This window comes from Eutrigla gurnardus, assembly GCF_963514095.1.
Source record: "Eutrigla gurnardus genome assembly, chromosome: 17".
NCBI lineage: Eukaryota > Metazoa > Chordata > Actinopteri > Perciformes > Triglidae > Eutrigla > Eutrigla gurnardus.
Genome location: NC_139928.1, coordinates 658,388 through 674,128, shown reverse-complemented (window position 1 = coordinate 674,128; position 15,741 = coordinate 658,388). Strand labels below are relative to the sequence as shown.

Here is a 15,741-nt window from a genome sequence, read left to right as displayed (position 1 = left end):
CACTAACGCCTCGAAATCACTTATGGGATCGGTTGGTGACTCAAACCTGCCAAGGACCATGATTAGGGTATTCAGACTCTGTCTAACCTGCCAACAACCGCTCATGGCACCAACCATGACAACACTCGGGAACTGCAACTTCAATAACACTTTACATACACAAAAGGGTACAAAGTGTGACTTGTAGGCTGCATCATGTAACTCAAGTCTCTCACTGATCTCCAGCTTTTAATGGGCGGAATCATCGCAAAGGTTTATGGGATTGGTTCAAAACCTGCCGGTACCAGCCTTCGTTTCGGCAAGTGAGCTATGACTAGACACCCAGTGACTCGCTATAGGACTAGGTCTCATGGACTAGGTCTCATGGAAGAGTTTCTTCCTTCTTCAAGTCTTTTGGCTCATCTTTTTGTCAGCTTCAAGTCTGTTTATGAGCAAACACAATATTATTTAATCACTTGTCATTGTTGCTGCTTATTACTAATGCAATACAAGTTGGATTTAGTTCTGTAACGCCATTGGCACAGGTCGCTGATGTTTTTAATTTTCCGGAAGGTGTCATAAGGACAAATGCGGGTTCAACCAGTTTGCATGAATCAAACCAGTTTAGCTCCGTACACCAAACCGGACCGGTGAAACCAGAAATCAGCACAAGTCTACCTCATATAGCCAGTAGAGGTGCTAGTGGAACAGTAAGGAACAGTACTAGTATGTTGAACAGCATAGAACAAGATGCCTTGGTAACGGCATGGGTTAGGTATTACTGCTACTGGGACAGACGCCGGAAGGAAAATGTTTTCTCTTTGCTCTTTGCTCTTTGCCCCTTGCACTTTGCCAGGGGCTTTTTTGAAGCAGCTGATCATGTTGTGATGCGCCTCGGTGTGATCGGGCCCTGAGGTCTTTACATGCCCCAGTATCCTAGCCTGGAGTATCCTGGCCTGGATGCACCTCCTAGTCCAAAGGCTTGTTACCATTCTGTGGAGTTGGGTTTTATTCATACACCATGTATGGTTTACTCTCATTTATGTTTGTGTTTATATTTTGGGTTCAATCAGTTTTGTAATTCTGTCCTTTTGTTTTCTTTCCTTTACTGTCTTTGACTTGCACCTCAACCCCTATCCTCCCTCCTCCTCCCTCCATCCTCCTTTTGTCCCCTGCTCTGTATCTTTGTGACTTTCTCTCCTTGCTGCCTGTCTGCTAGCCAACCGGGTCTAGTTGCCAGATGCAGCCTGTACAGTCGCCACATGCAGGGCAGAGGTGTTGGACTCCTGGACAAACTCTTACCAGGTAACGGTAAGTTCCATGCTCCAAATGCAAAATGGGCCCTTCCACGGCCACATCAGAACCCAGCATATTATTGGAATGATTTCTAATGTATAAGAGTCCTGCATACTGCTTATCACCTCTACATGCTTTATTAACAACATTGTTATTCAGACATTTTTCAGAAATGTGACCAGCCATGGCAAAACCAGGAACAAGTCGGGGCATTTTGAGTTATTCACAGATTCTGAAAATGTAGTTTAGCTTTCCAATGATGTCTAACACACATATATATGATGTCGAAATCATATATTCAATAATATTTGACGAAGTTGTGGCCATTTGAATGTATGCTTCTCTGAAAACCGTTCACTGAGAAAACTGGCCTGAAAGATTTGCAAATCTCATCTCACCTCACCTCAGCTGGTGAGCAAGGAAACACAATGGTGCTCATTTGCATCTCATTCAGATAAGCCCTCCCCCCTACAGATGTCACTCAGTGATATCCAGTATCTGTTACCCCCAATTTCCACTGCATGCGTCTCCGCTGCGTTGCGTCTCCGCCACGCCAGCAGAGCAGATACGTTTCACTTTAGTCTATGGGTGAATCTCCACCAGGTCCGCTGCGCTGCGTGTCGGCTGCGTCTCGGCTCCGGCAGTCCGCTGCTCTCCGCAACAAATACGGAGGACTTCTATTTCTGGCGGATGCTGGACCACGGCGCAGCAATTCAGCACAGAGCAAATATAGCGAAACAGGAAGTTCGGTACATACTCAACAATAAAACATCCGGTTACTTCAAAATAAAACACTTGTGTTAATAAAACCTCTTGACGACGGATCATATTTCAGTTAACTACGTCACAAAAACGTCAGAATGGGCGGGGCCAGTTACGGAGTCAGAGGTTTTCAGAGTTCTTTAACTGCAGTCTCCTGCGATTACGTATTATCGCGCCGTCACAGTCGTTCTACCGGACTGCGCCGTGGCGGACTCAAACGCATCCTGTGGGGATTGGCGGACGGCGGACTGAAGCCGCATCGGAGACGCACCACAGCGGAGACGTATGCAGTGGAAATTGGGCGTTAGCCTGCTAATGATTTAGCAACTAGCCTATTGTCCTCAGGTTGGCTAGTTGCTAAACTATTAGCATCACAGTCAATTCAAGCAATGCCAACAGGCTCCTTGGCACATTACTGTTAAATCAGATGCCCACATTACGAGCCAAAAACCTCCCATTACAGCTTAGTTTCGATGTGCATATAATTTTAAAACGACAGTAGCCTACTGAGCTAGCTTAGCTAGCTAAGCAAAGTAGATAACTTGGATGTTAACAGAAACTCACCCCATAATAAACTGAAAAGTATTCCTGAAAAGTATCCCTACAGACTTCGTTGGCTCCGATGAAATAAGAGGTCCTTCTTTTCGTCTGCAGCTTTTTGGTGGATGCGGTCATCTCTGACGTAATGTCCGTTTGCTCTCTTTCGGCAGCTAAAGAATCCATCCGTATGCTGTTCATAAGCTCTTGAGAAAGTTTGTCGCTACATGAATGTCTTCCAAGGAGAGAGTTCTCCTTTCTTCTTCCATAGCATTTGCAGTCAAAGTTACGGATTCCCTCCATTTCGCTGTCTTTATCCCGTTGAAATGAAACGTAGATATAGCGTCTGATATCTTCCGCTCCAGCTGATCCGCTGTGGTGACAAGGGCGCTGTAAGTAGCCATGTGTTTCGCTTCTAACGTGATTGGCCGAAAAAATAACAACAGCGCGTAAACGGCCAACGGTGATCAGTATGGAAATTAACTGCATCGCCTCGTACTCGCCCCAGCAAAGACAGAGACACGGCAGATTTTTTCAGAAACTCGAAAATACAAAATGTATACATTTACGGCAACCAATACTGTTATCTGAAACATGGAGTGGCTTCTTCATGATCTAAACTTGCATATTCTGCAAAAAAACGAAAATCACTCATTTTGGAAAAAAAAGCTTATTTCCTCGTTTACGCGAATTCGTCCCACCCGACTTGTTGCTGGTTTTGCCGTGGCGGGTCACAAATGTGTGTGAGCACCAACAACACAGAGGTTTGTGTTTTAGCTTCAGTGTAAATTAGAAGATGCATTTATTTCAGATCTGGTATCACTGAACACTAACTTGGATTTCACTGGTAACATTTTACCAAGTTGAACTTATTTTTTTCATTGACAAGTTCAAACTTGAATGTTGCTCTTGGCGTCTACCCAGGGGGGTTTAGCTCAGGAGGTAGAGCGTTTGGCTGTCAACCGCAAGATTGCCGGTTCCATCCCCGGCTCCTCATAGCTGAGTGCCTGGTGTCCCTGAGCAAGACACCTCACCCCAACTACTCCTGACGAGCTGGCTGTCGCCCTGCGTGGTTGACTCCGCTGTCTGTGTGTGAATGTGTGAGTGAATGGGTGAATGTCAGTCATTCCTGTAAAGATCTTTGGAGAAAAGCGCTATATAAATGAGGTCATTTACCATTTTCTACCCAAAGAATATAGGCCGATTTACAGCCGACGTCGTCATGAATATTCCTGTTTTCAACGTTTAACATTTTTAAAGCTTAAACACTGATTCAAACTGCCAGCAGCATCTGAGAATCCATATTCCAACACTCAAGTTCTCCAGAATTCAGACACGTGGGGATTTAGTTGAACCGGTGACAGTGTTAACTGGTGACTTTCAGCTGCTAGTAACTTCAGTAAATGGTCGATGTAGATGATAAACACAGATGGATTTAAAATAGACTTCTACGTGTTGTGTTGGTGTTTTCACCAGCTGAGAGTAGGGCTGGGGCATTTTTTTGATTGAATTGATTAATTTGTATTTTTACTTTCCTACGGTTTGTGAAATGGCTGAACCGCAAAATCGCCATTTAAAAACAGTTCTAGACTCCACAGATTTGTTTTGTTTTAAGGGCCTCCCTTGTAGCCGACTCGGTCACTTTCCAGAGCGTGGGCAAAAGTCAGCCACATACGATCACATTCACCGCGCCCCGACAGACGGACCATAACAATGTCCACCAACTCCAACATCCTTTTACCAATTCTTGAGAATACTTCCAAAAGTTTGCGATCTAAAAGTTTACTGCTCCATGGTGTCATCCTCTCTCTCCGCTCTCTTCCCTCTTGTGTCTTCCCACCCCTCCTCCTTAAGCCCCGCCCCTCCAGGTTACCCAGGAGGGGTAACCCAATTTACCTTACTGTTACAAACATTTACTCATTTATGATTAATTTGTCTGAATCTCTGAGGTATCCATTTTTATCCTTTTTAAACCAAATTAATTTTAGTTAAACTATCTTGTGAATTTATTACTGCACTTATTTAGGAACTAATTTATTTGAATCCCTTCTTTCTTCACCCGGGCTTCATATTATTCCATCCATCCATTTTCTACCGCTTATCCTGTATATATATTAGGGTCACGGGGGGGCTGGAGCCGATCCCAGCTGTCATTGGGCGAAGGCAGGGTACACCCTGGACAGGACGCCAGTCTATCGCAGGGCCGGCTTCATATTATTATTTATTGCATTTCATTTTTCAAGTTTTTTCAGGGATGGCCTACAAGAGACATTTTTTTTTTCAATTTGATTTAAAAAAAAAAAAAAAGTATTTGCACAAAGCATTAATGGTTGTTTGTCTACATGTCAGCACTGGAATAGACTGGCAACCTGTCCAGGGTGTACCCTGCCTTCGCCCCCCCCTCCCTGAATACAGGATAAGCGGTAGACGATGGATGGATGGATGGAAGTCTTTGCACAATAATGACAGCCAAGTTGTGCTGTTTTTTTTATTTATTTTGTATTTTTTTATTCTATACAATTGATTTGTTCACATAGGCCTAGACTACTAACCCGGTAATCTCATTTGTTTTTATTGTGTTAATAAAGAAAATATGTATTTCAATTTTGCCTTGATCCTTTTAGTTTGTTTAGAGAAAAACAGAAAAAATTCAAGGTTTAAATCGAAAATTGTCCAATAGCTGGAAAAATTGAGATTTGATTTTTAGGCCAAATCGCCCAGCCCTAGCTGAGAGTCACCAGTTATCACGATGGAACCTAAACATCGGTGGTGTCTAGAAACATGTTGACCACCACTGGACTGTAAAGTCAGAGCTGTGAGTCTCTGTCCTGGTGATGTTCTGATGACCTCAGATAACGAGTTGATCATCTAGTGACTCGTAATGTGTCACTGGTGGTTGTCTGACCTCAGATAACGAGTTGATCATCTAGTGACTCGTAACGTGTCACTGGTGGTTGTCGTCATTGGTTACAGACTGTTAAAGGGTCTATGAATGAATGACTGTTGTCAGCTGCAGTAAATGGTCCTCATTTATATAGTGCTTTTGTCCAAAGCGCTTTACAGTAATGACATTCACCCATTCACGCACACATTCACACACCGACGGCGGCAACCACGCAGGGCGACAGCCAGCTCGTCAGGAGACATTAGGGTGAGGTGTCTTGCTCAGGGACACCAGACACTCAGCTAGGAGGAGCCGGGGATCGAACCAGCATCTTGCGGTTGCCAGCCAACCAGCTCCTGAGCTAAACCCCTGCAGAATAGTCGGAGTATAGTCTGCGTCCTTCTTCATGTACCTCGTAGGGCTGCTCGATTAATCAAATTTTAAAGGAGAAATCCGGTCATTTTTGACCCCATTTTCATTGTCCCCAGGGTCATCCCGACTTATTCGAAGCAAAAAAAACGACAAAAATTGACGTTGCCTAGCCCGAGATCTGTACCTGCCTGGCTTCCTTCCAGACTCGCTCCAATGCTAACCCATTGGGGCAATTTTTATCTGCTTTACTGGGCCTCAGAAAACAATTCCAAGACCTATGCAACACAGGTTGGTTCCGTACGAGACACAACGGCGCTCGTTTAGCTCAAATAGTGTGGCAAAACGACATAAATGTGTGTTTTTGCATTGAGTTACTCACCTCAAATCACCCTGTAGACATTAGCAGTAGATAGCCGAGCGCCTGTCGTCCCTCCCAGTGACCGCATAAACAAAAACGTTTTCCTCGTAGTTTTTTTGTATCCATAAAGAAACGATCGAGCAGTGCAGTCGTCATGTCCGTAATAAATCCATGAAGCTGTTATGTCCATATGTATGACTATGTTACAACATAGCAACGATAGCTTCAGCTAGTAACGTGCCGGGCGCTCGTCCGTCCCAGTCACCGCAGAAACGAAAACATTTTCCTCGTAGATTTTGTATCCATAAAGAAACGATCGAGCAGTGCAGTCGTCATGTCCGTAATAAATCCATGAAGCTGTTATGTCCATATGTATGCCTATGTTACAACAAAGCAACGACTGCTTACAGCTAAACAGTAGCCGGGAGCCAAAAGTCTCACGCAAGTTCCCGTCTCCCGACGTCCTCTCTCTGGAGGTGTTTTCAAGCCAATACAGTGACAAACTTCTTTCCATCGAGCAGTGCCGTCATGTCCATATGACAGTGTAACTAGCGCTAGCCTACATAGTAAGATTGCTTAGCCTTTGTGACAGTTGAACCTGCTACAGCGACAACAAATCTCGCGCAGTCTCAGTAGGCTAGTTGTGTTGACAGCACAAGTGGGAGTCGCGTGTCACGCGACTGTCCAAGATTTGTCACTTGACTGGTTTGAAAACAGCTCCAAAGTGAGGACGGCAGACGGGAACTTGCGCAAGACTTGCATTGTTTTGGCTCCCAGCTACTGTTTAGCTGTAAGCAGTCGTTGCTATGTTGTAACATAGTCATACATATGGATATAACAGCTTCATGTATTTATTACGGACATGACGACTGCACTGCTCGATTGTTTCTTTATGGATACAAAATCTACGAGGAAAACGTTTTCGTTTCTGCGGTGACTGGGATGGATGAGCGCCCGGCACGTTACTAGCTTAAGCTATCGTTGCTACTGCTAATGTCTACAGGGTGATTTGAGGTGAGTAACTCCATGCAAAAACACACATATTTATGTCGTTTCGCCACACTATTTGAGCTAAACGAGCGCCGTCGTGTTTCGTACGGACCCAACCTGTGTTGCATAGGTCTTGGAATTGTTTTCTGAGGCCCAGGAAAGCAGATAAAAGTTGCCCCAATGGGTTAGCATTGGAGCGAGTCTGGAAGGCTGCCAGGCAGGTACAGATCTCGGGCTAGGCAACGTCAATTTTTGTCGGGTTGTTTGCTTCGAATAAGTCGGGATGACCCTGGGGACAATGAAAATGGAGTCAAAAATGACCTGATTTCTCCTTTAATCTCAATTACAACAACGATTTTGGCTTCCAACGATTATAAATCCAGCGCACACCTTTCCTTTACAGCGGTGCGCTTGTTTGTTTTTCATTTGTATTATATTTACAGTTCAAGGAAATCCACTGTTAAAAAGAAAAATGTTTTTTTAAAGTTCAATAAATGTATGTTTCCAAAAACCAATGAGTAATCGTGTTAAATAATCGTGATCTCAATATTGACCAAAATAATGATTATGATTTTTGCCATAATCGAGCAGCCTTAGTACCTCGTGTCTCCTCAGGTGTGAGACCAGATCTGTCGTACACACTTGGACACTCGGACACACACAGCGTGGCTCGTATTCAGGCACCACGAAGCAGGTATGTATATTACTTCACCACACGTTTGAACTGTCAGGGACGCCAACAAGCATGAGAAAAGAAAATGAGCTTCAATGACCTGCACACGTGTGACTAAAACACATCATATGACCTAGCCTTTCTATAAACATACCTGCAAATATCACCTGATGCTGGTGAGGTCCTTGTTCTATAGGACCCCTAGCACGCTGTGGCAAACCCATCCAGCTGCTCAGACCAAAAGGACAATTCCTGATATTTCCCCCAAAGAATATTTTCTTCCTTTGAATAATAAAAGAACTGTAAAACGGAAAGACTAAATGTGATTTCAGCCAGACATCAGTTTTAGATGCCTAAACCAAACCAAACCTTAACCATAGAGGTTGCAGGTCAGCATTTGTTGGTGTGGGAGCACTGCATTTCAGTCACATATGTCTGCATGGAGGGTCATTATACAGAGATTGTTAATCTCAATTCTTAGCCAACATCCGAACTGTGTTGATGGAGTAGCTACAATGTTAGCATAGCCTAGCACTCGATTCAGAAAACCAGCATTTTAAAAGTAGTTAGCTTGTGGTGTTGCAGACAGGCCTAACAAAGCATGACTTCAGACTTTTTACTGATCACCATCATTTTGGAGTTTTTTCAGCATCCTTTTCATCTGGTTATTGATATTAAATCACAGCTAAATACTTTATTCTGGGTTCCTCCAGTTGTAGTAAACCAGCCGACGTGGGTCTTGCTAGATCCAGTGAATCCAGGTTGGTGAAATCCACCGAGCACCTCATGAACCCAGACAGGATGGTGTTTGGTGTCCTGGTGGATCTGGGACTTCAACATGTACAAAGCAGCAACAGTGGTGATTTCAGGAGAAAATGATGCAGGAAACCTGGTTGGGGTCTATGTGGAGGGAAGCCCCGCCTCCTCTATGGTGTATCTAGTGGGCGCGAATAAACACAAATGATCCTGTAGTCGTAGTCAGTTACCTCCGTAGAGTAACACAAGGCGAAACTTTGCTTGGTTTGGAGTGAACATGGCGGTCCCCTTCCTTCCACTGATCTGTAATGTAATGCCCTTTGACCCAGGTCCCAGCCTCTCTCACTTCCACCTCTGTTTGCATCCAAGAAGAATGGCATCTGCAGCCAGACCTACTTAGACCAAACAGAGAAGCACCTTGATCCAGAAGTGGAAGCCTGTGGTGCTGAAGAAATCAGGCTGTTGGACAGCCAGAGACAGGTGTTGGAGATGGCGAGCGACAGGAGCAGACAAGGCTGGTCCTGGACTGTAGGAGACTGCTACTCTGCCCAGTGGGTGAAGCAGAGGCAGCAACACAGGAGTACCCAGCCCTGGTGACCGGGGACTACTTCTATCATTCCCAGTCCAGCATCCAGTAGCTGGAGTCATCCACCCCTTACTATTGCCCATGGCAACTTATCCAATCCTAGCAAGAGACAAATCATTTTTTGATCCAGTATAAATTGAACCATTGAACCGAGTTACAGACATCTGTCATTTCACACTAAACTCAGTGATACTACAACAAATGTATTAAAGTATTTTAAATGTACAAACATCAGATGTGTAATTCATGGTACAATGAAATCAGGACTACACGTTTTTGTCTCTTGCCAATACATCACTTTGTGAAATGAAAATCTCTTTTCTTTGTTAATTGGGTGAACTTACTCTCAAAGCACGAGGAAATGCTGCTTATCAAATGTCTACGTCTATGTTGGTATACCCATAATCCCTTCTGGGGTCATTTCACACAATGATAGTGTGAAATAGGATATTTTTATGATATCCTATGATGAAAATCATGATGTGAGTCAATATTCTGTGAATATGGGACACAACTGGACGTATATTATCTTCAAGGAAATGGAAGACAACTCTCACGCATTGGCCGTGAGACACGCATTTGATTGGCTTCACACACTCTCATGCCACACCCCCATTTTCTCACACTGTAGTGTCCATCCAGCAACAAAACAAATCTATTCTGTTATCTCGGGCCGAGAGCATCAGGGTTTTCTCCAACATTCAAGCGTGTTTGTCACCGCGCCTAAGCCGGAAGAAAAGGAAAAAAAACATGTTATCGAGAGTCTACTGTGTTTTAGTGTAATTCACAGGCACACCGCTTCATCCAGCATCTCTCCTCTCTGTCTGTTTCACCAAGGGGCGGAGCTGAGACACACACACACAAGGATGTTTATTATGCAGAACTTTTCGTTTTGTCAACGTAAGAATGACTCAACCCACAAGAATCCGTGTGCTGAGCAGCTACAAACAGAATCTCACATCAGAAACGTTCAGAATTTAACTGATTCACAACTGAAGGTGAAAGTAAAATAGCAGTGATTGGATCCACAGATGTGCTGACTTTAGACACGGTGAAAGTCAGAGTGGGTCCAAAGTTGTTATTACTACTCCATAAATGACACTAACGTATTTATGCACATTTGTCTCTGAATGACAAGGGATTAAAATAAGAACTACTATAATGTTTCTTCAATACATTTCTCATATTTTCTTATTTATTTCTTTAATTTTTAGTCATCAACCACATGATTAGACATTTGATGGAATGAATCAAATTTTCTTTAATTTAAAAAAAACGAATTAAGAAAAAATAAAACGGAAACACTTCTGGAAAAAAAGGAAGACGGATTTCATAGTTTCAACGCCATCGTGATGGATTAGTTAAGGGTCATTCCGTGTCATTTCACATTTGTTTAGTCATCACACATGATTTGATGGAAAGAATGCTCTTAAATAATGATTAAATGATGATGCTGAATGGGCCAAACAAAAAATTGCCATGTGTGCAGCAACATTTTGGTTGGCCCCACCAAATCTCACTAAGGTTTGCTCATGCTCTTATGTGAACACACGTGTCCTTGTCCATGTTTGTATGAATCTGTCTTCATGGTCGCGTACTGGAGAGGTCAGAGTTTACTGATAGAGGCCAGGGGTCCGTTTCACAAAGCAGGTTTAGTGAAAACCTTGAGTTAGTTAACCCTGAGATGAGGGAAACTCTGGTTTTTCGGTTTCACAAAGCCAGTTCAGCATAAATCTGAGTCAGTTACCCGGGTAACATACTCCGTGAACCTAACCTGCTCGCTAGCAGGTTTGCTTCAACAAACCGTGAGTTTCTCCCTACATGTCTCCGCCTTTTTCCGGAATCTGAACCAACTCTGAAAAAAATGTGCTGTCCTTTCATTGTCAACCTAATCGATATGGAAATAAAAGTGATTCTAGCAGCTTTGCAATTTTGATTACCTTTCCTTCCAATCACATTAGATATTATCTAAACAATATTCTCCGACATTTTCAACATTTCATATCGCGGACATAATCCGCAACCAGATTCTTTGCGGAGGTAGTGTTTTTGCGAACGGGAGATTTATGAAATGTTTAAGTACATTTCTGTGTTGAAATATCTGCTTATATTTACTGTTTAATATGTGAAATATGATTAAAAATCATATGCCTTAGTCAACGTATTTGCGCAATATTCTTATGCTTAATTTTCAACTGACGCCACTTTCTTTCTGTGCCTGGGGGGATTACACCCAATGAAAATGATAATTCATTCAGTGCGCTACTTTGAGAACTACGGGAGTTGAACCCCTGTCGGCTGCGCCGTGGGCGGCGTTGTTAACCATTACACCACAGTGTCGCTGTGCAAGTCTGAAAATAAAGACTTATTACCTTTAGATCAATAGACTGTTTCATTCAGTTATACACATTAGATTGGGCAGTAATTGTCTGCCACGCTAACTATCGCTACTTTGCTGCAGTTACGTTGCTCCGCTTTCTCAGGATGAGCTCGTTTTCTACATGAACACTCAGTAATATCTAATGACGCTCTCCCTGTTGCCATGGTGAATCGTAGTATCGGAGCTCCATTGATGATGGCTTTATAGAGTCGGTAGGCACGCGCGTAACTCAGAGTTTACATTACAGTTGGTCAACTCAGAGTTCAGGGTTAGGTTCAGAGTTTGTTGAACCTGCTTTGTGAAACGGGCCCCTGGCTGGTTTTATGATAGTGGTCCGAATTTACTGATAGAGGCCAGGCTAGTTTACTGATAGATAGTGGTCCAACGGATCATCATTGATCAGTTCGATCACACACGTGATCCGCGGATTGACTTATGAAAAAAAAAGTTGTGGGCATGTTCAGACAACACACTTGTTAAGAGCAACGTGGTCATGGCGAGCGAACGGAGGAGCTTGAACGGCCTGCATCATTTAAATCCCCTTCTTATGTTGTACTTTAAGTTGTTTTTCATTAATTATGTTCAAAAAAAGATATTATGCCTTGTGCACTTTAAGTTGATTTTATATTATTATTTAACAAGTGTTAATAAACGAAAGACAAATTTAGGTTTATTAGGGCCCGAGCGCCGACAATGTCGGGCTGCGAAGCCCTATTGAAATTGAACGGATTTTTATTATTATTATTATTATTTCGCAAGTTCGACGGCCTTTTTGGGGGCCTTATCATATTCAGAAGTTGAAAAAAATTGGCGTGCGCATGGGGATTGGGGAAAAATTTGACATTTTAAAAATGTATAAATTTTAAACTGTTATAACTTCAGTGTCCATTGTCCGATCAGAATTTAGTGATAGTGGTCAGGCTAGTTTACTGATGCCAACATCTCGCAATGTCAGACAACTATGGGATCACAGATCATATGAAAATCCATCTTGTCAGGTTTCTAATGATCCATTTGTGTCCAGTACACCAGAGCACGGAGCAGTGAGGAGCTCGTTGCGGCTGGGGGTGTGGCTTAGTTGTGTATGATATGACATGAAGGGGCCACTGTTGGTCCTAAACAACAACACGGCTCCTGAAGAGGTTGGCCTAGATGCTTATCAAATCGGAACCGGGATTATTTCTTCATCCTAAGGTTTGAATGTCTTGACACCAACACAATTGACCCTTCGCTAAGCCCCTCCCTAGAATGGCCATTGTCCAATCCTAGCAACCTTAACTACCTACAGGTCAAGCTTTCAGAACAAGGAACACCGCAACGGTGTGTACACGGAAGCTGCAAGTCCAACAGCAGATATCCGTATTTTTCACTTTTACGAAGCCAAAAACACAAGAGGAGAGATGTCGGGCTATGTTTTAAACACTGGAAGACTTCACACAACTTAATCCAACCAAAGATCAACAAAAACTCTTTGTTTGCTCCAAGGTAATATGCAAGTAACATGCACTAACACAAAATTTTCTTGCGAAATATGAATAACATTTACATTTAGGGTATTAAGCAGATGCTTTTGCCAAAAGCGACTTACAATAAGTACATTTGTCAAAAGAAAGACACCACAAAATATAAGGTAAGAGCTAAAAAATAGAAACAAGTGTTAGGTCCTCGTCTGACTAAATGTAACAGAGTCAATTATACAGCAGTGATGTGTAGTATATTATTACACAAAATCTGTTCTAATAGTTATTACCTGACATGTGTGGCCTCCTAAGTCAGTATGTGGAACGTTTGAGACTCAGTTTTTGTACCCCGACGTTCACTTTCGTGGGTCCCCCCTATAAATGTGTCCCACACTTTTGCCTCTCCCCTTTTCCTGTTGTACTTGAGAGAGGAGCTCAAGCTGTTAATGATTGACGGGAGGATTTTGTTGTTTACACCTTTTGTCAGAGAGAATAAACGGAGATCGCCTCCAAAGATATCCCGGTCTGGGCCTCTTCATTAAAACACAACACAGACAACGCCAGAAACTAGCCGGTTACATAAAGTGAGATAAAAGTGTTTTTTTCGGGGGGGGGGGGGGGGGGGGGGGGGGGGCGTCATGCTATACAGAGTCGAGGTGAAGTCTGAACAGGTGAGTCTTGAGCCTTTTTCGGAAGTTGGCAAGTGACTCTGCTGTCCTGACATTGGTCGGGAGTTCGTTCCACCAGTGAGGCGCCAGAACAGAGAAGAGTCTGGACTTTGCTGAGCGACATTTGTTTGATTTCCGCGGTGGTGGTTCTAGCCGGCAAACTGAAGTAGAGGAGTGAAGTGCTCGCTTCGGGGCGTGTGGTTTGCCCAGTGCTTGACCAGAAGGAATAACTGACCATTCGTCACTCATTTGTGATGTGACATATTGAGTTGATAAATTCTACCATGTCGATTGCAGGGTCATGTTACAATAAATTATATCTCCAGGGGGGTTATGCATAAAGTGATCAAAGGTCCAAAAATCCCTCCGGTGGGTCTTAAAATAAATATTAAAATTAGGGCCGTGACTCGATTAAAAAAATTAATCTAATTAATTAGAGAATTTCTCCGCGACGGTCGACAAGTGCTTCTGCTCAGCTGTTGTTCATTCGGAGCTATTTTTTTAATCATAACCTCATAAAATAAATACGCCATGTTTCTGTAACCAAGAAGTTTGTACACTTCTTTTATTTATCCGTTCAGAGAGAGAGAGAGAGAGAGAGAGAGAGAGAGACACAGACAGAGAGAGTGTGTATGGTAGTAGACAGTAGTAGTGTAGATATACAGTTGAAATACACATATTTGTTTATCTACTCTTCAAAAAGTAACTGAGTTAGTAACTGAATTACTTTATAATAAAAGTAACTAGTTACCAGGGAAAGTAACTATTTGCGTTACTGTAAAAAAAAAAAGTTGCTTTATGTCAAAGAATTTGGATTTTTCTTGTAATGAGATGGCAAACTGTAGTCTTGTAGTCTACTCCTATAGTCGCGTAGCGTGTAGTCTTGTGTATAATAATTGAGATCGCATTCTCCACACCTCGCATGCAGGAATAATTAAAACTTGAGGAGAAATTATACAGTGGGAGACGCTGTGTCTGTCATATATCACAAAACAGGGTCAGAGCGCACAGCAGTAGACATAATGACGGCGAGACCCCGGTGCCTCCACGAGCTGCCGGGCCGTTCATCATCATCATCATCATCACCACCGTCGTCACCATCCGCGCTCCACAGCTGCACCGGATTCCCGTCTAACACCAGAACGGCGGGACACCGGGCCCGCGTGGCCCTCGCGCGCCGCTCAGACCAGCAGCAGCCCCAACTCCGGCTCCAGCTCGCGGCAAGTTTGCACGTTTCTCCACGGACAACAGGCTACCGAGACCAGGCACGAGCGGCGCGCAAGCAGAACATGATCCTGACTTTTTTTTTTTAACCGACAAATTAAATTGATAGTAACGCACGGTAACGACGGAAACAGTAATTAGTTAGATTACCCCGTTACTGTAAAAATAACAGCGTTATTCCAAACACTGCTTATAAGTTACCGATTCTATAATAGTTTGTTTACCTGCTACAGACGCAGAGTAGCCTGCAGTGCTAGTTTCTTCAATCTCACAGAAATGGCCACTTTTGGAGAATATACTGAAACTTTTGAAGACTCTGATGAGGAGTTTTTTCCACCCAAACCCAACCGTACCTGTACGAGCCTGAATATACAGAGGAAGAATTGCGCGAGAGGGATGCTCAAAGGGCAGACCGTGAACTAGCGTCGGTGGAGACCGAGATAGCCCCCGCTGGACCTGAGAACCGGGACCGAACAAACGGAGACTGGTGGTGCCAGGAGGGAATCCCCCGCAACGCGTCCGAGGGTTTACGGTTCTCCAGACGGAGCAGAGGTTCGGGTTCGCGGTGCGTAATTGTGGGTTGGCTTGGCCGTGGGCTGCCCGGTCTTTGGGTGTGGTCCAAGGGCTTTTCACCCAGGTCTGAGGGCATGAGGCCCGACAATTCGACCCGGTTCGATTGCCTATTTACAGGCAGTATTTTGGGCGGCGCGTCTTAGAGTTTTGAGTCCGACGGAGATACCGCATGTGTGGATTCGCGGAGCCGCCCGCTGCCCGGTGTTGGTACGAGTTCCAAGGGCTTTTCACCCAGCTCTGAGG

General features: G+C 43.7%; 1 protein-coding gene and 1 long non-coding RNA gene across 9 annotated transcripts in view; both read left to right on the top strand.

The window, feature by feature from the left end:
- atat1 (alpha tubulin acetyltransferase 1) overlaps positions 1-11,054 on the top strand; it is a 49,920-nt gene extending 38,866 nt beyond the window's left edge. For 2 of the 8 annotated variants that reach the window (XM_084031601.1, XM_084031600.1), the window contains exons 10-12: positions 1,199-1,290; positions 7,794-7,872; positions 8,937-11,052. In XM_084031601.1, coding sequence (XP_083887727.1) covers positions 1,199-1,290; positions 7,794-7,872; positions 8,937-9,204 — 439 coding nt within the window. In that variant the 3' untranslated portion in view covers positions 9,205-11,052. Of the gene's footprint in view, positions 1-1,198; positions 1,291-7,793; positions 7,873-8,936 lie in introns of all 8 variants that reach the window. The other 6 variants (XM_084031604.1, XM_084031603.1, XM_084031605.1 and 3 more) reach the window with 5 other exon arrangements.
- LOC311027569 overlaps positions 1-15,741 on the top strand; it is a 224,310-nt gene that overhangs the window by 61,613 nt on the left and 146,956 nt on the right. The window lies entirely within an intron of this gene.